The 17,766-nt window shown below is 39.3% G+C and overlaps 1 protein-coding gene and 1 long non-coding RNA gene across 2 annotated transcripts; both read right to left on the minus strand.

Annotated features, from left to right (window-relative positions):
* Positions 1-3,841: 3,841 nt before the first annotated feature.
* On the minus strand, positions 3,842-5,240 carry LOC130137854 (uncharacterized). The gene is made up of 4 exons (XR_008816304.1): positions 4,881-5,240; positions 4,693-4,802; positions 4,358-4,530; positions 3,842-4,264 (listed from the first exon to the last, which is right to left on the minus strand). It is a non-coding gene; the product is annotated as an uncharacterized LOC130137854 (long non-coding RNA).
* A 1,639-nt stretch (positions 5,241-6,879) lies between these two features.
* Positions 6,880-8,888, minus strand: LOC115684613 (GATA transcription factor 21). Its single transcript, XM_030609416.2, has 3 exons — positions 8,490-8,888; positions 7,960-8,367; positions 6,880-7,578 (listed from the first exon to the last, which is right to left on the minus strand). Exons 1-3 carry the CDS (start codon positions 8,730-8,732, stop codon positions 7,207-7,209), a joined length of 1,023 nt encoding a protein of 340 aa, XP_030465276.2. The 5' UTR covers positions 8,733-8,888; the 3' UTR covers positions 6,880-7,206.
* Between the last annotated feature and the right edge of the window lie 8,878 nt (positions 8,889-17,766).

Consider the following 17,766-nt stretch of genomic DNA (forward strand, 5'->3'; position numbering starts at 1 on the left):
AACCTTTTGAAGATTTGCCAATTCATTCATAAATATATTATTTGGATATTTGGCCAGAAGAACTACATTGACAAATTTTTAAAAGGTTTAGGACTAAATTGGCAAATTATTAAAAGGTTTATGACTAAAGTGGCATAATGGAAAGGTTTATGACTAAATTGACTAATCGTTAAAAATTTTATGACTAAATTGGCACAAATGAAAGGTTTATGACTGAATTGGCCTCCGTATAATAAGTTTAAGACTTTTTAGATAATTTTCCCCGATTTTCTTCATTAGTTGTTTAACAAATGGCCCGAAGTCTGAAATCACATGTTTGCTCCCTTTTTCTAAGTAGAGATATAACAAGATTTCAAGTCTACTCCACGCTTTTTGTGAGTAGTAGAACTAGAATCTGTTACATAAGCTTTCATGTACTTTAGATTATGATAGATTAAGTAAGTTCATTAGACTCCAGATCCTCATCGAATACGTGAACTAATCTAATTGAATTATAGCATTCCTCAAACAAGCATTGAGCCATTGCAGAGTACAATATTCAAGGAGCCTATAACCCAAAACTTGGCAAGAACTCCCAAATGATTAAACTCCCTCCAAGCATCTCTATGCTCATGATATGAATCTATCATTATGCAACATCCTTTATTCACTTTACTTTGATGACCTTACTTTAATAATCTAAGTTCCGATACCATCTTAGTTGCATTTGGAACCTAAGTAAATTGGAGGCGCAAAACAATAGGCATGAGAAAACCCCAAATCGTCAAAGTAAAGTACTGGCTTATAATAAAAATTAACATATATTTTCGTCCAAGTGCTCATGTGAGAAGTTTATTTCTTCTAGAAATATTATTTAGGGTTGTAATTGCATGAGCACCGAACGGTATCGATATTAAATGATCAAATATATTTTCACTTGTTCGATAATATCTAAAATAATGAAATGAATGTCACGGCGATATAAGATTAAAGTCTCGAAAACTCCATAACAGCACTAACAATTTTGCTTTCTCAAGTTAATTTTGAAGTGTTGCAAATTTAAAGGCATCGAGGACTTAGAAGTGCCGTCGAACACTTTGACAGAAGAGCCGCAACATCGTAATGGAAAGTCCAACTAATGTCCCACTGTATTTCAAACATCAACTTACTGAAATTGGGGTTTCTAGCTGTCCTCGTCTAAAAGTGAAAAATCTGCCATGATAAAGGGTTGGCTCATCTCTTAAAAGCTCACAAATGAATCAAATACTTGTAAAAAAAAATATATGTCCCATGTGGGCTTCCAAAAATATACATCCCCTAATTTAAACACGTGTTATTAGAGAGGCAAAAAAGAAGAAGAGTAGAACCCCATATCAACAAAAGTTCAATACACACTTCTGCCATTGTTCAATACTATCCATTGGAAGTCAAAAATTACATTTATTTAAGTGTTGAAGTTCAACACTCAATCTGGCCATAGATGAAGTGCCGCGGCAAATTATAGTTCCCGGAACAAACTTTACCTGTGGGTGGCAACCTATGTCATCCTTAATTGCCATGAAAATCCCGTCCAAGATAGATAATGGCTTCCCTGCATCAGAAATGCCATTAATTTATCAAGCCTCCCCTGCACCATCTAATGGTAGTGCACTGCACACCAAGCAAGAACCATACGTTGAAGGTGCAAAAACAACCATTTCAATGACTTAAGCTCATGTTCCAGTAGATTGCCCTACCTTCCTCCAACCTCTTTGTGGAAGCAGCAGCTTGTTTCCTGACTTCCTTAGTGTCAAAAGAAATTAGTAAAGGAGCTGGAGGTTTGTTCCAAAAACCACAGCTGAGAGCCTAAAAATATGATCAAAGCTGAGAGACCAAAAAGCATGGCTAAACTTGCTGATAGCCCTGCAATAAGTATATATGAGCACTCAACATTAGTTTAAACTAGAATTACTAGAAATTGAACTCAAATAATTAATGGAAAATCTCACCACATATATTTCTTCTATTTGAACCAGCAAACTCTATTTATTGGTAAGCTCTGAGTTAACATCATCCATATCTAAAAAATCAAAATATTAAATAAAGTATTCACTTATTAGATATATAAAAGAATTACAAGATAAAAAGATACATCAATGACTTACCCCATTCAAACCTTTTCGCATTTTGGATGCACTCTTCAACATTAATCGGCATGGTAACCATCCTTAACCAATCTTGAGTGCAAATCAAAGCTTCCACCACTCTAGGATTCAAAGAACTTCGAAAGCCATCAAGTACACGACCAGATGTACTGAAAGTTGACTCCGAAGCAACGGTTGTTACAGGAATTGATAAAATATCCCGAGCCATCATAGAAAGGATTTTAAACTTTTGGCCAGCAGTTTTCCACCACATCAAAAGGTCAAGATCACGACTTTCTTCACGTTCGGCTTCAAGATACTTATCGAGTTCAGATAACTTGCCCGCGGACACTTTTTTCTCCTCGTGAAGAAAGATATCAAACGCCTTTTCTGAAGTGAAATCCTCAACCGAATCAAGGTCATCCTTCTCACCCTCCTCATGGCTATCATGATCCCAGCTACTACTAGTATCAATGAAAAATTAACCACCCAAATTTCTTTCACAAGAACCAAGATAAGCTTTCTCATAAAAATGAAACAATCGTTCCAAGGCAATCCTCACCTTATTGTATATTTCATCAACTTTCGCACTATCATCATAGATTAGTCTATAACAATACCGCACATAATTCATCTTTCTTCTTGGATCCAATATTACCGCAATCAACACCATCATATTTACTTTTTCGAAACTCCCATAGTATTTGTCAAACTTTTTCTTCATCTTTGCACCCATAGCTTTCAAACTAGGATCCGTTGCCTTCTCCGCTTGTTTTAGAGTTTTATATAAAGTAGCTATCTCATTAAAATAATCATTCGAAGTAATGTACAAAGTCCCAGACATCTTGCTGGTGGCATCGTAAAACTTCTTCAAAAATACGGCAAGAATTCTAGCACTTTCCCAATCTTCATGTTTAGGAGTTTCATAGTCAAGCTCAGTTAAGAAAGAAAGATCATCTTCTTCCATCCTTTCAAAAGCTTTTCGGAACTTTAAGGCAGTGTCCAACATGAGATAAGTAGAGTTCCACCTAGTTGTGACATCAAGACAAACTGAACCCTTATAAGTGATCCTTGCACTCTCAATGCAACCTTGGAATGTTTTAGCTCTCATGGGAGAACTTCTCACATACCTAACCACGCTCCGAATACGTGCAATAGAATCACGTACCTCGGTCAATCCATCCCTCACAATCAAGTTTAATACATGAGCCGTGCACCTCATGTGTAAAACATCACCTTCTAAAATCAATAGCCTATCTCTTGATAATTTTTCTTTTAAAAAACCAATGGCAACATCATTCGAACTAGCATTATCCACGGTGATTGTGGACACTTTTTTCTCTAATCCCCACTCATAGATGCATTTCTCAACCATTTTCCCAATATCTTTGCCCTTGTGACTAGGCATCACCACAAAATTGATAATTCTTTTATGCAATTTCCAATCATCATCAATAAAATGTGCGGTGAGACATAAATAATTCAAGTTCTGAATGGAACTCCAGGTATCAGTAGTAAGTGCAACCCTAGACTTAAGATTGTGAAAGTAAGTATTCAAACTTCTTTTTTCACAAAGATACAACTTCATGGAATCTCTAGCCACAGTAAATCGCGAGATGTGATTGAAGAGAGGTTGTAATTGATTAATAAAATCACGAAATCCGACGCGCTCAACCATCGAAAAAGGTTGCTCATCCATTACAATCATCCGAACAAGCATTTGCCTACAACGATCCTGATCAAATTTCCATGTCGATAAGGCATTTGTACTACCAGTACTAGTCTGCCCCATTGTCATTTTAGTCCCATCCACTCTACGTGGGGTAAAAAATCTTTGCTTCTTATCTATGTTGCGAGGATACTTATTGCATTTTTTCAAGTGCTTCGACATAGTAGAAGTACCGTTATCAACACAGTACCAATATATAACCCCACAATAATTGCAAATCTTCTCGGTTTTCCCATTCTCAGTTTTGCCATTACGAAAATGAAGCCAGGCTGCTGATGTTCGTTTTCCAGAACTAGCAGGATGAGCATTAGATACCTTGTTTGTGTCGGATGCTTCTTCGAGGTTTTCTTCACTTTCATGTTCTAGTGAGTCCATTATTGGATTCATAGCATCATTGGATTGATCCACTTCCATTGACATGTAAATAGATCGCCTAAATCAAGCAAAACATAGAAATGAGCCATCACACCAGAACAGCCATCAAATTCAGCCACCAAATTCAGCAAATTGAGTGAGAAAAACTTACTGATTATAGGAAATCGGGAAAGGGCTGTTCGTTTGAGATTGAGGGTCAAGTGAGGTAATGATGAATCTCGTGAAATATACAAGATTTGTTCCTCGCTTTGTGATTGACAGACAATCTAAGAAGCTTGATATTTTGTTAGCCTACTTGAACAAACTCATCCAGAAAGAATTTCCCTGAAAATCACAGGTGGTTCAGACTCTTGAACGCATTAAAAGAGATGACCAAACTATGCATAAATCATCAGGACCCCCCCACCGCACAAATTAATTCCACGACAGATCAAGTCAGCTAGAAAGAAAGGTACAACACTAGAGACAGAGAGAGAGAGAGCTCACCGACGTAATCTTCTAGGTTTAACGTCAAGTAAAAACCCTTGAAGGCCTTCAAAAATCCATCATCTTCCACCGTAGTCTCTTCACCTCCAACTTGTTCTTCATCAAGTAATCTGCCAAAAAGCACAACAATTTGAAGACGATCATTTATACTTTGGAGGGACATAGAAATAACAAAAATGGAAGCTCACGTGTGACTGCATCATCATAGTGAATTTGGCGGAACTTTGAGGCGAGGCCGCGAGGCGGAAGGCGAGGCCGCGAGGCAGAAAGGGAGACCTAAGGCGAGGCCGCGAGAGGACGTCGAGCAAGGCGAGAGGCGAGGCCGCAAGAGGAAAAGGCGATCAACGTCGAGCGACTCGCTCAGAGCAAGGTGTGAGGTGAGGCCGCGAGCCGTGAGGCGAGGCGTGAGGCGAGGCTGCGAGAGGACGTCGAGCGAGGCGAGAGGCGAGGCTACAAGAGGGAAAGGCGTCTGACGTCGAGCGACTCGCTCGGAGCAAGGCGTGAGGCGAGGCGGCAAAAGGGAAACTGGGAAGGCTTGGACGCGGGAAGGCTTGGCTTTGCTCAAGTTACTGTAGTTAGGGTTACCGAGAGGAAAAATTGGGAAAGTAAGTAGAAGGCAGAAAATTGGGAAAGTAAAGTAACTGTTTAGAAATTTAAAAAAAAATAAAAAAGTCAATCCATTCGCAGCAGCTTGATGGCTCACAAAATTGACAAGTCATTAATAACAAATAAATTCCTTGAAAAGATAAAAAAAATAACTAGCTAATTTTTAAAAAATATGCATAAATGATCGGTCCGGTCCTATCGGTTCGGTCGGTCCGGTTCTCACCATGGAACCGGGAACCGGACCGACCGTCCACCGGTTCCAAAAATGGGAACCGGGGACCGGACCAACACCCCCTAGGCCCGCCCAGAACCGACCGGTCCGGTCCGGTCCCGGTCCGGGTGGTTCCCGTTGCACACCCCTAGTTTCTAGCTTTCCTCGTCTAAAAGTGAAAAATCTGCCATGATAAAGGGTTGGCTCATCTCTTAAAAGCTCACAGCCCTGCATGAGAAAAATCAAACTTTGAAAACCCTTATCCATCTTCTTCTCCACAGCCAATGTATCTCTCTTCTCGCAGCTTGGGACCATCTGGTTCTGAACTACTGATATAACTTTAAACACACACACACACACACACAAAGTGCAAAATAAAATTAAAAATGCAGAAAAAAAGTAAAATCTAGCCAATGCAATGCATGGTCTTCCCCATCTCATGATGAGCATACAATCCTATAGCCTTTCTCTTCCACCTGGGACAACCCTAATTGAAGAATACTGATCAGACTCGAGTACAGACAACGTCTGAGACAATGGGTACTATCTTTTTAGGTTCTTTTCCCTCTGAGGGCTCAGAGCAGGAAAAAAAGAAAAAAGCAGTGATGGGCCTGCTTGAATCATCACCATCATGATTGAATTGGATCCATGGTCCTAGTTGTCTTTGCTAAACTCGTAGTTAGCTATGGAAAATAGACTATAGTATAGAGTACTGTTAGTTTGCTTGTTGTTGCTTGTCTTTCCTGCTTACCGCATCGTCGTGCTCCAGAAATGGCAAGACTAGAAGCCCTAGCTGGAAAATCCAGCCACAAAATTTAAGAAGTGAACAGAAGTTGCAAGCACATCCCAAAATGGAAACTCTAAACTAACAATTACAATTTACATGCTTGTGTATCTTACGTAGATTTTGTTCATCGTAGACTGTAAATGATCATCTGGTAACATAAGTCATTAAATGTGTGAAACTTGATTGCATGTCCTGAAGATGAATACAACAATATCTAGGATCTAAGTTCTAACTACAAGAATAAATATGGCTTATATATGAATAGAACCATGAATGAGCCTTGTTAGCAAACTGAGTTCACTTTGTTCTCTACCCATTGGACAGTAAAGTCGTGATTAATTAAGCCTAGGGAGGGTCCTCATATAACAATAAATTTAGAAATGGAAAAACAAGTGCTTAATCCCAATTTATGGACCAGCAAGAAACCGCAAAACGAAAAATTCTAACATGCGCTGCGTATGTGCACCCAATGCATGTGAACATCAGATTACGTGGATTTCATATATGACCGATCTGATTTAAGAAAACAAATATAGCGAGCACAAAAATAAGTACATATAAGGGGGCATAGAATAAGTCGATCTTTTAAATCAATTCTCTTGTTGATAACCTTCAAAACCAACATGTAAACAAACGGGAGATCCATACTTTGGTTATCATCTTGCTGAACTACAACTTCAACACGACGAGACCACATCAATTATTATTATGTCTGATACATTATAATTATTCAGTTCACTAATCCTCATCTGGGTTTGGTTTCCCCTCCAACCTACATCGACTCAAACTAAGTAAAACATGTCACTTCCTGATAAGGTCGTTCAAGTACTAAACGAAAATATATGAATCGAACCGTTCTTGTAAGAAAAACTTTGTCTCTTTCTTGCAAACTGATCATTGTCGTCAGTCATCAGCCATGAACGATTCCATAGGATAAAGCCATGAGCAAGATGGCAGCTTCCTTCTCTTCCTGAGGGAACACTCGCTGGAAAGCTAAATGCTTGCTCAACCTTATGGCAAACTCTTCCAAGCAAAGCTTTCTTCCACTGGCGGATGCATGATTATTATGTGGTTTTGCTTTGCGCTTCTTTTTTATCGGCTCTTGTCCACAACCTGCGGCCCTGCTTGACCTTTTGTTCTTGTGTTGTTTCAACTTGCTCTTTGGAGATGGCATTGTGGCCGGAGGAAGAGCTCCACTTTCTGCGGCAGCGGCAACCGCAGCGGCGGCGGCCATGGCTCGTCTTGCCTTCCTTTGCCGGATCCCGCAAGCATTGCAGAGAGACTGCACCAAGTTGAGAAATCAAAAATCGTGCATTAATTTTTTGAGGCCATATATCGAGCTGAGTTAGGACAAGATAACACGGAAAATTAGTTGAACTCAAGATCACAAAAAAGAACTCTAGTGTAATTATATAATAATTAACTTGACTATAATTAAAATCTTTATGATCTATCTCAAACTCAAAAAAACAAAAGATTCGAGTATTAAAGCTAATTTTGACATCTATCATGGGTATCAAAACTTTTCAGCTCAGGAGAACCTTTGCTTAAGTTAACTGCTGCATCATCTGTGATACTCTTGCGGAATCTACACTAGAAAGCAACTTGAATTCGACGAAATTTAGTTAAAGCTATAACAGATCATATATCTATATATATATACCTTTGGACCTCTTGGCCCGCTCCTCCAAAGTGGAGTCTTGGTGGTGTTACAATCTGAGCAAACCCTAATTGGGTTGGTGTTGTAGGAGGAGCTGTTGCTGCTGCTATCAGTCTCGAGAGAAGATGATGATGGTAATTGCTTGTGATCTTCGACGAACAACTTGTGATTGCCACCAGCTGAAATTGAACCACTAGTCATCATCGGGGTGTTGTCCCGTGATTGTTCATGGTGATCTGCGCTCATGATCTTCTTCATGATTCTCATCTTGGAAGACATCCACTTCACCGAGTAATACTTGTCCACTTGGTCACTCTCATCTCTCACTCCTCCTCCTCCTTTCTTCCACAAGGTTACGTTGAGTCCATGACCACCATGAGACTCTCCTTGTGAAACGGGCTTGTGATCAACCTGCACATGTGAAGTTTTCTAGATGTCAAAATATGACTAGAAAAATTTGTAAGTGCAACTATATACAAACATATATGTCTGTGTATATATTTTGATTAGTGGATTTTATATTTAGTATTTACCTCCTGAGGGTGTTGGAGCTTCTCAAGCTGATGATGATCTTCATATTTGCATGACCCGCCTTGATGATCTTGACCTAATAAGTTGTAGAAGATGGGACTTGGTGATGAGAGAGGGAAGGAAGATGAAGATGAAGCTTCAGATTTCGGTGGGCTCATCAAGAAGAGTTCATGGCTCTGATGATCCTCATTAAGGTCAAGAACAAGGCGCGAAGGCAGTATTATGCGGTAATTAGCTGAATTCATTGAGAGAGATCAAACGGACCAGATCACAAAAAGAAGAAGCAAAAAGTATATGATAAACCTTTTTCAGGCAAAAGTGGAAGGAAATCTGAAGAAGAAGAAGAAGAAGGGATCAGAGAAAAAGACAGAGAGAGAGAGAGAGAGGCGCAAAAAGGGCCTATGTTAAAGACTGTTCAGGGTCTTTTAAAGGGGAGAGAACAAGAGTGAACCCTACCAAGTCAGTCACGTGAGTGCTCTTGTTTCCTGAATGACCCAACCAGATGTGAAAGAGATAAAAAAACACCAGAAGAGGGGTGAAGAAGAAAACTGATCCTATCTTTTCAAGACTCTTATTACCTTCCAAAATAAAAACTATTTTACCCCCACCTCTTTGCAATAATTTAGCTAGTTTGAGTTGATAGGAAGCAAATATAAGCCAAGAAGTAGGAGAACACTAGCTAGCCAGATATTGATTGATGGCCGCGCGAAAGGTACAGAAGAGATGCGTATCCATCAATCGTGACCTGTGGTCAAGGTCATAGTCAGTTGAGGGAGGAGATAAATTAAGATGGTGTGGTTTAGAATCTTTGCAGAAGATAATTTGCAAACACGTTAATCCAAGAGATTAAGTTATCAGGTGGAGAAAGAAAGCGTTCGTAAGATCAACTAAAACAAATCGAAAGAGGGGTAAGATCTTTCGTTGGATGTCGTGATTTTACAGTGTTAATTATTAGGAAAAGTAACTCTATAGAGAAAATAAACTGTAGGATTATGACAATCATGAGAATGGTTAATTATCCCTAAAAAGTATTTCAAAATCAAAACATTCAGTCTAAAGTAACCACCAAAAGCCTATATATAATCTTCCCAAATAAATAATAAATAAATAAATAATGTTTTTTCCTAACCATTGAAAAGACAATAATAAATATTTCGTTTTCCTCCGCCAGAGGAAGATCCCAAAAGACATTAATTATTTATATTGGCATGAACCGGGGGTCAATGTTTAATACAAGGAATATTTGAGGTCGACGAGAGACGAGACAGATCAGAATTGCATGGAATATCTTGCCTCTTCCCATAATATTGCCAAATTCTATTCAATGCTTTGTGCAAGCAAGAGACGAGTGATGCACACACCCTTTTCCTTCCACCGTTTCATATTTATATATAATTTCTTTTAGGATTTCAAATTCTATTCAATGCTATAAAATTTACGAATCATCGCAGCAAATGAGTGGAATAATAGAAAATTGGACTTTTTTTTACCTAATTAGCTGCGATTATATCGATTTTCCATCATCATTGAATTGGTAAAAAAAAAAAAGCTCACTCTTCTCACACTAATTAATCCTGTCATTCGACACATATCTCGTTATACCTCCAATGAAAAGCACAAAAAGATAAAATAAAATAAAAACAAATTTGTTGAATGAAAGGAGAAGGGAAATATAATATTACCCAAAAGAGAAATGTACGAAAAGCAGCATGTTCTAGCATGCAAAACCAGTGTTGTTCTTTGGGGAAATTGTTTCTTTAAGATTTTGTCTATAATGTATAATATGATCAACCTCAGCTGGTGAAGTGAATGACAAACGTCTGCAGAGATCTATTTTACTGAGCAGCTCACATGAAATGGCAATGATTGCTTTCATCTGTTGAAACATTATTGCGCTCTCTCTCTCTCTCTCTCTGAAGCTGTTATATTCCAGAGTTAAAATTAGGGTTAATCTTCACAATTTTATACCGTTTTTAGATTCTTCTAAATAAAACCCCTCTCTCTCTCTGCATACTGTACTTTTAGTCTTCACGTTTTTTACTGTTTTGAAATTCTTCTAAAGTTTATTCTGTACAATCAAGTCTCTGAGCCTACTCAACATGACATTCTCCTTACAATTGCCGACGAGGTTAAAGCGACCATCGTGGGCCACCGGCAAGCTCCAAGCACACTCACCGGTGATCGTAGAGGACAATGATGTCCCCTTCGGATTTTCCTCCCTCGCTCGGACAGACAAGGGTTCGATCAATCCTTCACTTGCAGCATGGCGAGCGTCGAATCCTACCCTTGCTTGGCGAGGTGTATGGGGCTTTGATAGAGTCTAGCTAGGTGCGATTGCCCAACCGCACCTATCTCCTCTTCCTCTATTCTTTCTGTCATTTATTGATTTTTTTCATTTAACGTCATATGTGTAACTGTGACCACATTAACAATATTGCATCAGTAAATTGCAGTTGTAAACCATTTGATTGAATCAATTGAAAGAGTTAGATGATTCAATTTCACAAAATAAGAGCAGGTGAGCGCAAATTATGTTTTGACCGTTGGTCACCTGAGGACTTAAGGTTTTATTATGGTCAATTTAGGACTCGACACATTTTAAAAGAGCCCCAATCAGGTCTTGCGATCGCCGCTTGTGGAATTCAAGCTTTGGAAATCTGACATGGTTCCCACGTGGAATATTTGGGCTGAATACAACCGGCGGGAAGCTCGAAGACTTAATTGGAGTTTTCTTAAAACCTTAAGTCCCCGATTGATCAATGGCCAAAATCTTTAGTTCTGAATCTGCACTAATCCGGAAGAAAAGTTAGAAAGAGTGCAGACTGAATATGAGATGATACGATAGGATTACCTTACTTTTATGTATAATCAAGTTGGGTCTTATCAAAAACTTAAAAGTAGTGAAAAAGTGGGTTGCTCATCAAAATCTTGATGGTATGAAGATAGGCGAAAGCGACCTCATGTATGGTACCCAAGACCAACACGAATCGAACTAATACCCGCGCCTCCTTCCTAACAAAAGCAAACGATGTCAACATACGTACCGAAACCGAAACGAAAAAATCCGGAGGCCACAGACAACATAAACCATAATCAACCAATTGAAGGGTGCTTTTATCTGGAAAAATAGAAGAAAGAAAGGCCCTGAATCAACAGGACACATGAACCTAACGAGATGACATTCTAGAAACACAAACGTAATTATAAGCAGGAGAATATATCGTTATTTATTACGATGAAGGAGTAGGCTACGTATGCGCTTCAAGGATCACAAGCACCGAGCGAACACGTTGGATGTGGAGGTGGGGTTTTCTCTTTGCATGATTTCTGTGGATTGGAAATCGAGGGTGAGTCCAAATCTGGTGTAGTTTTCAAACGGTGCTTGCATATCGTGAGGCCATGGCCCCTTTTGTGCCACCTGACACTGTCTCAATTGCCCACAGGCCCCATCTCTCTCTCTCTCTCTCTCTCTCTCTCTCTCTCTCTCTCTCTCTCTCTCTCTTGTGCCGCCTGAAACTGTCTCAATTGCCCACAGGCCCCATATCTCTCGGCTTAATTCAAAAAAAAGCACCAATTTTAGATCGATGGATAATTCTAGCCCGAATTTTTTTTTGTTCCATAAAAAAGCACCAATTTTAGATCGATGGACAATTCTGACCCGAACTTAATTGTCCCGAACTTTTTTTTGTCCCATAAAAAAGCACCAACTTTAGGTCGAGAGACAATTATGGCCCGAATTTTTTTTTGTCTCGTAAAAAAGCACCAACTTTCATTTAAATCCCAAATTTGGCCCCCCATTGATTTTCTGTCTGAAGTTACCCTTGTTTGAGAAAAAAAGTTATGGTGGTGAGCCTGGCGAATCTCTTCCATGGCGTCTGTCGACGGACGATGGTCTACAGCTTCAGATTACGACAAAATGACGAAGTTTGGCCAGAAAGATTCAATCTGGAGATATTTTTGATTTGCCGGTGAAGTGAAGGAGACGAACAATTTCACCGTTATTCTTCAAGCTGTGATTCAGAGAATAATGCTTTAAATCCAGTCAACAAGTCATGTGGATTTATTGCTAAGGTGGAATAGTCAAGTTGGAAAATCAATGGTTTTAAGTCAATAAGGGCAAGATTTGGGATTTAAGTGAAAGTTGGAGCTTTTTTACGAGACAAAAAAAAGTTCGGGCTAGAATTATCCCTTGACCTAAAGTTGGTGCTTTTTTACGGGACAAAAAAAAGTTCGGGCCATAATTGTCCTTCGACCTAAAGTTGATGTTTTTTTATGGAACAAAAAAAAAAAATTTGGGCCAAAATTGTCCCTCGACCTAAAATTGGTGCTTTTTTTTGGAATTAACCACACACATATATATATATCTCATTAATTAGATAATTAGGGATATTCGGTCTTGGCTAAGATTACGTTAAGTTATGATTGTATGATTATATTTCGACAAGTAAATGTTAGGTTGACGAAACGAGGGTACTTCAAAGAAATTAGGGAAAATTGTTCAAAAGTCATAAAATTATTGTACGGAGGCCAATTTAGTATTAAATCTTTCAATTGTGCCAACGTAGTCCCAAACCTTTTAACAATTTACCAATTCAATCATAAATCTTTCAATTGTGGAAATTTCTTCCTAAATATTTTGATGATTTGTCAATTTAATCTCGAGCATTTTGACAATTTGCCAATGTAGCCTTCCGACCAAATATCCAAATAATATGTTTAGGACTAAATTGACATAATTGAAAAGTTTATGACTGAATTGGCTGCAGTGCAATAGGTTGGAGGCTTTTTGGACAAATATCCTAAGAAATTAAGATGATTAATCCATATTACATCAATTTGTCACTGAAATTAGGTGTTCAATCACGATGATTTCTCATCAACACTCGTCGACTAGAGCGCATTCAAGTGGTACGCCTCGCTCTTTGTCTTCAAATGTGCTCACCTAGGATTCATCGAAATTTAAATTTGGGGCATGTTCATTTGAGTGAAAGAATTTTCTGCAAATTAATTTTCCGCACTTTCGTGTGTTTAGTTTGTTGAAAATGATTGGTCAACAGAAAAACCATTTACAGTCAAAGAAAATAAGCATACTTAAAGTGAAGAAAATGAATTCCCTATGAAAACCATTTTTCTTTATCATGAAATAGTCACCGAAGCAAATCCTAGATTCGACACTCCTTGATTAATGTACCTAGGGCATTTTACACGTGTTTTTTGTGTGATTCAAAGTGTTAAGTATTCCACATCCTTCGTGTGTACGAGATGTATAATTGCGCTAAGCACATATAGTCTTCCTCCATCCGTCTAATTAGTTATACTTTTGAAATCAAGATTTCCAACCCAAAAATTGCAATCCCTGTGATGGGTCCATCATTCAGATCTCTCTCTCTCTAACCAAGACCTCTCAATGTAAACCCTGTTCACATGCATTATAATCATTAACATTGGCCTTCGGATAAAGGTTGAAATATACGATTTGTTTTCATAATTCAGGAGAGCACAAGCTCAGAGCCCAGCTATACAGAGGATCATAGAACATTCACTGGCCGCGTGGATCTGTTAAATTTGTTAGATTTTGTATAACCACAACCAACTGCTCTAAAAATTTAAGCTGTTAGATGAAGGCATGGTTTAATATTTAATTATTCTAACACTCTCCCTCACGCTTAATCTGGTCTTTTTGCCTAGTATTAAGCGTGGACATATTAAATAGGGGAGCCAAATGGGGCCTGGAAAAATTTTAACTCAGGACCTCATACTCCGATATTTTCTTAGATTTTGTAAGACCACAGCCAACTGTTCTAAAAGTTTAAGCTGTTAGATGAAAGTATAATTTAACATTTAATTATTTTAACAAAATTTAGGATTTAATTTACTGACTCGTGATTTTCATGATTTGTACGTATGATCTCCAATTCTTGAACTGAAAGACCCTGACGCCTCAGCAACACCGCCAAACCCGACAGCCAAAATATCCTGTTAGCCGAATGATCAACACACATTCTCTCTCTCTCTCTCTCTCTCTCATCCATATGGGCAAAAGACTGGACACAACCAGTAAAGGGGTGCATGGGGAGGTGGACACCGGACGTGGAAGACCTGAGGATCGATCAGGATCATGTACACACCCTTCAGCGATGTGGAATGGGGACACAGCGTGGGGGGACGATGGTCTTCTGCGCGTGTGCGCACGTAAAAAGAGAACAAATGATCTGAGTGCACTGACCAATCTGGAAATTTTAGGTTCACTCGCTTGCTTTTCACCTTGACCATTAGCGACAACCCACGGAGTACACAATTATTTCTTGTGGTCCTGAGCGTACATGGCCTTCTTTTGGACTCTTGTCGTGCGATGTCCTTATGGGGTCATGGTCTGGTTCAAGTGTGTTTGTTCTGCATCATTTAAATTCGAAGGGTTCAGGTTGAGATAATGCAAGTACGCAGTGCACTCTTGTCTCAGAGGCCAGCTAGGGCATCCCGAGGGTCGTATTAGCGATTAAGGACCACATGCGTGTGTGGATTAGCCTCATGACGCCGCGGAAGCAAATTCAGCGCGATTCTAGAACAATAGGAAATCCAGTAACGTGAGTGGAAATTAAACTTGCAAACATACAAATTCTCATGATAGAGCGGAGAAATGTTCTGATTATATACGGAATAATGATGAAGAATGTTATATATCTTCTTCAGAAAAAAAAAAAAAAAGAGTTCTTCTGCTACATAGTTCGGCGAGGGCTATGAGCCCTCCCCTAGTGGCTGGCGAGGGCTCGTGGGCTTTGCTCAAAGCTAGACAAGGGCTTGTTGCCCTCGTAGTGGCTAAGGTGAGCATGATTTCAAGGTAAAATCTGGAACCGGAAAACCAGACCGGTGGGAACATATCAGGTTCAAGGTTCCAGGGTATATAGGGTAGGTTCCAAATTCCAAAAATTTGGGAACATATTTCGATAGGTAGATTCCAAGTTCATGGTGGATGGAACCTTAAACAAGTTTTTGTGTTTTTCTCAGTTTATGTCTTCGCGCGATCTTGCGATATTACATGGTATCCGATGATGAGTGTATAATCTGGAATTACTAGTCTGAGCTTATATTTTATGACTGAGACTTTCACTTTGTTAATGTTTCATATTGTTCATGTGTCTAAATATAAGTTGTGGTCAATGGATTGTAGCAGCAAGTAGTAGTCATTAAAAGCGATGATTAACTGCAATCGTTCATTTAATAATACAAGTGGAACATAGGTAGACCCTGGAACCGACCCTAAAACCTGTGACAAGGTAAGTTTCAGGATATGCAAGGTAAGTTCTAGATTCCAAAAAATGAGGAACATGTTCCAACAAATAGGTTCCACGTTCTAGGTGGAACTTGTACAGAACCTGTAACCATTCACGCCTAGTAGCAGCTGGCAAGGGCCGCAAGTCCTCGCTCAAATTAGGGTGAGGGTTGCGGCCCTCTCCCGCGGTTGGTGATGGCTCGCAGGCCCTCGCCTAGTGGTCGGCAGGGTCCCCGAGCCTCGACTGTTGGCCAATGGCCCCCTACCAGCCGTAACAATTAAAAAAAGAAAAAAAAAAGTAAAGAAGGAAAAAGAAAATGAGTAAAATAAAATAAAAGATAAAATATTAAAAATTATTTAAAATCATTAACATCATGCCGGTCGTGCCATGTAAGACGACCAACGTCCACGTCAGCAATCTCCAGCCAAAATTCGTCAAATGGACTTAATTGGCAAAACGTGAAAAGGTTTAGGACCAATTAGTACAATTAAAAGGTTTAAAACCGAATTTGGCAGAAATGCAATAAGTTTAGAACTTTTTGGACAATTTTCCAATATATGAAATTACTAGAGAATTAAAAAAATGAGGTGAAGCTAAGCAGATAAAACAGGTGCAAATTGGAATAGAAAAGTACTATGGAGCCATATGAAAACAATGGATTAATTTTGAGACCGTAAATCGGATTGTCACTTTGGAGGAGTTTTCCGAATTGATATCACCGACCCTATAAACTATTCTTGGATAGAAAGTATTTACGTATTTTCCGAAAGGTTGTGCGAACTCTTGTCACAAGGCACCTTTTGCATTTCTGCTTGTTCGAACGCTTCAAAAACTCTTCATTAGTCATATATGCGCATTGAAACATAAGGCCGCAACCCACCCATGGGTAGCTCGGTTGGTTAGAGGCGTACTTGGGATTGTGTGGTTAGGCGCGAGGTCGAGGTTCGATTCCCAGGTGAGCACTTGTGATTTAAGTGGGGCAGTGGCGGTGGGTTGTTGTGCTAGTCTCCCAGATGAATAGTCGAGGTACACGCAAGGCGACCCGGATACCTCGGTTATCAAAAAAAAAAAAAAAAACATAAGGCGCCGCAGCTTCCTCGGTTGGTCCGGCCATAGATAGATTGTCTTCATTAGTCATATACCCGTCAAGTGCAAAAATCTCATGTTTGGTCCGACCATATATAGATTTCCGGCTCTAGATGGCGCCGCAGCTTCTTCACTTGGGGCCGCTGCCTCCACTCATTTTTTTTCTTCCTTTTTTTTTTGTATAAATGTTGTTTTTCTTGAGAGATATTAACATGTTTTTGCTATTCTTTATGGTTTGACCCAACTAGAAAACTGCCAACCCACTGAAACATTGACCCATGTTAAGTCTTGTTTTGGTATGGGACTTTGCTTGGAGTTCGGGACGATCTTCAACATTTCATGCATTTATGCAGATATGAAAATAACAAAATAATATTTGATTGATGAAAATTAAGTCTTATAGATTTGTTAAGGCATCCGCTGTTAAAACGTTTTAGCTTCGTTCCTGGCGGTCTTTCCTAGTTTTGATACATGTATATGATATGTATCCACTGTTAGAATATTTCAATGCAATCACGGAGAAAGGTGCTAAAAAAGTCCTAAACCTATTGATCGGTACCAATTCAGTTCTAAATATATTAATTGGACCAATTTAGTCCAGCAATCTTTGTATTTGTGTCAATTGAGTTCATCCGGCCAATTTTGGCCGGAAATTGTTAACATGAACGTCAACCGTCCTATATGACACGATTGACGCTAAAGTGGACAAATTTTAATATTTTTGAATTTTTTTTCTTTTGTTTTCATTGTGGCCGACGACCCTGGGCAAGGGCCTGTGAGCCCTTGCCTCTTGCCAGCCACAGGCAAGGGCTTGGTCTTGCAAGGGTCGAGCCCTTGCCAAAGGCCGCGAGGGAAGTCTACGAGGATGTTGGAAACTTGTTGGACTTCCCCCGAAAACTCTATGGCGGATGTTGGAAAACCT

This window comes from Syzygium oleosum, unplaced genomic scaffold, assembly GCF_021117445.2.
Source record: "Syzygium oleosum isolate NSW1041296 unplaced genomic scaffold, Sole_v2.1 Sole_v2.04, whole genome shotgun sequence".
NCBI classification, from domain to species: Eukaryota; Viridiplantae; Streptophyta; class Magnoliopsida; order Myrtales; family Myrtaceae; genus Syzygium; species Syzygium oleosum.